This window comes from Condylura cristata, unplaced genomic scaffold (assembly GCF_000260355.1).
Source record: "Condylura cristata isolate star-nosed mole 26May11 unplaced genomic scaffold, ConCri1.0 scaffold00022, whole genome shotgun sequence".
Lineage (NCBI taxonomy): Eukaryota > Metazoa > Chordata > Mammalia > Eulipotyphla > Talpidae > Condylura > Condylura cristata.
The window spans coordinates 37,292,354-37,293,373 of NW_004567123.1; the positions used below are offsets into that span (position 1 = coordinate 37,292,354).

The following is a 1,020-nucleotide window of genomic DNA, read 5'->3' on the forward strand; positions in this document are numbered from 1 at the left end:
GGCTCTGGGGGGCTGTCGCGGGGGTCTCGCCCCCTCTGGCCTGGGGGTCCCACAGGACGAGGGGGCCCTGGCCGGGTGCGTCTGAGCCTCAGCCTCCAGTCAGCGGGGCGCTGGAGGCCGGCCCAGCCCAGAGCAGGGAGGGTGCCCCCCCTTGGGCAGCACCTGCAGCTCCTCTAGGGGCCACGTGGTGCTGATGGGGAGACGGGCCCCTTGGCAAGGGCACAGCGTTGGGCGCTGGGGAGGACACCGGCGCAGGCCAGGGCCGCCGAGCGGGCGGGAGGCTGTGCGGGCCGGCCGGGCCCCAGCACCACTCTCTTGCATGTGACCTCGCGTCGGGTCAGTGGTCACGAGTGAGCAGGCATCCCTGCACCCCGTCCCGGTCAGCGCATGTGGGCCGGGCAGCCGTGAACGACCAGGGCGGCCGGCCATGTCGCGGCAGTGTGCAGTCGGTGGACGCTGGATCGCCCCGCGGAGCGGGAACGAGGTGTGATGGCGACGTGGGGCTGCCGGGCTGTTGCCAGGCGCCCCAGAGACTGACCGGTGGGTACAGCTGGGCCCGGCTCTGTTACACCACCAGGTCATCAAGCGATGGGAACACCTGGCTGGCAGACTTCTGTCCCCTGCAGCCCCGGGGACCCGCGTGGCCTGCAGGTTGGCCACCCTTTCCCTCAACCCCCGGCCCGCCGCCCGCCCCCTCCCGTGCTGCAAGTAGCTAGACCGCGACCAGGGGCGCCACCCTGGCACCCAACCCGGTGGGAGCTGCGGGCCCTGGCGCGCGTGCCCTCAGGCCGGCCCCCGCAGCAGCTGGTAGCGGAGGGCTATCTTCTGATGGCCGCTATCACCGCCGCCCCGCTGGACAAGGACGGAGAGCGGATAGGATGCCGGGGCAGAGGGTCAGAAGGGCCTGCGAGGGCCGCCTGGGTGCGCGCCGGATGGCGGGGCTCGGGGTCACGCGGTGGCGGCGACGGGCCCGCCCCCCACGCCCAGCTGGACGGCGCAGTGGCCATTCACTGTTGCCCA

The 1,020-nt window shown here is 73.4% G+C and overlaps 1 protein-coding gene across 1 annotated transcript in view; it reads left to right on the top strand.

Moving 5' to 3' along the window:
• The window catches only part of ABHD16B (abhydrolase domain containing 16B), a 5,403-nt gene extending 4,691 nt beyond the window's left edge, over positions 1–712 (top strand). Inside the window, exon 2 of the mRNA XM_012728173.1 lies at positions 578–712. Coding sequence (XP_012583627.1) covers positions 578–712 — 135 coding nt within the window. The remainder of the gene's footprint in view (positions 1–577) is intronic.
• The last annotated feature ends 308 nt before the right edge of the window (positions 713–1,020 follow it).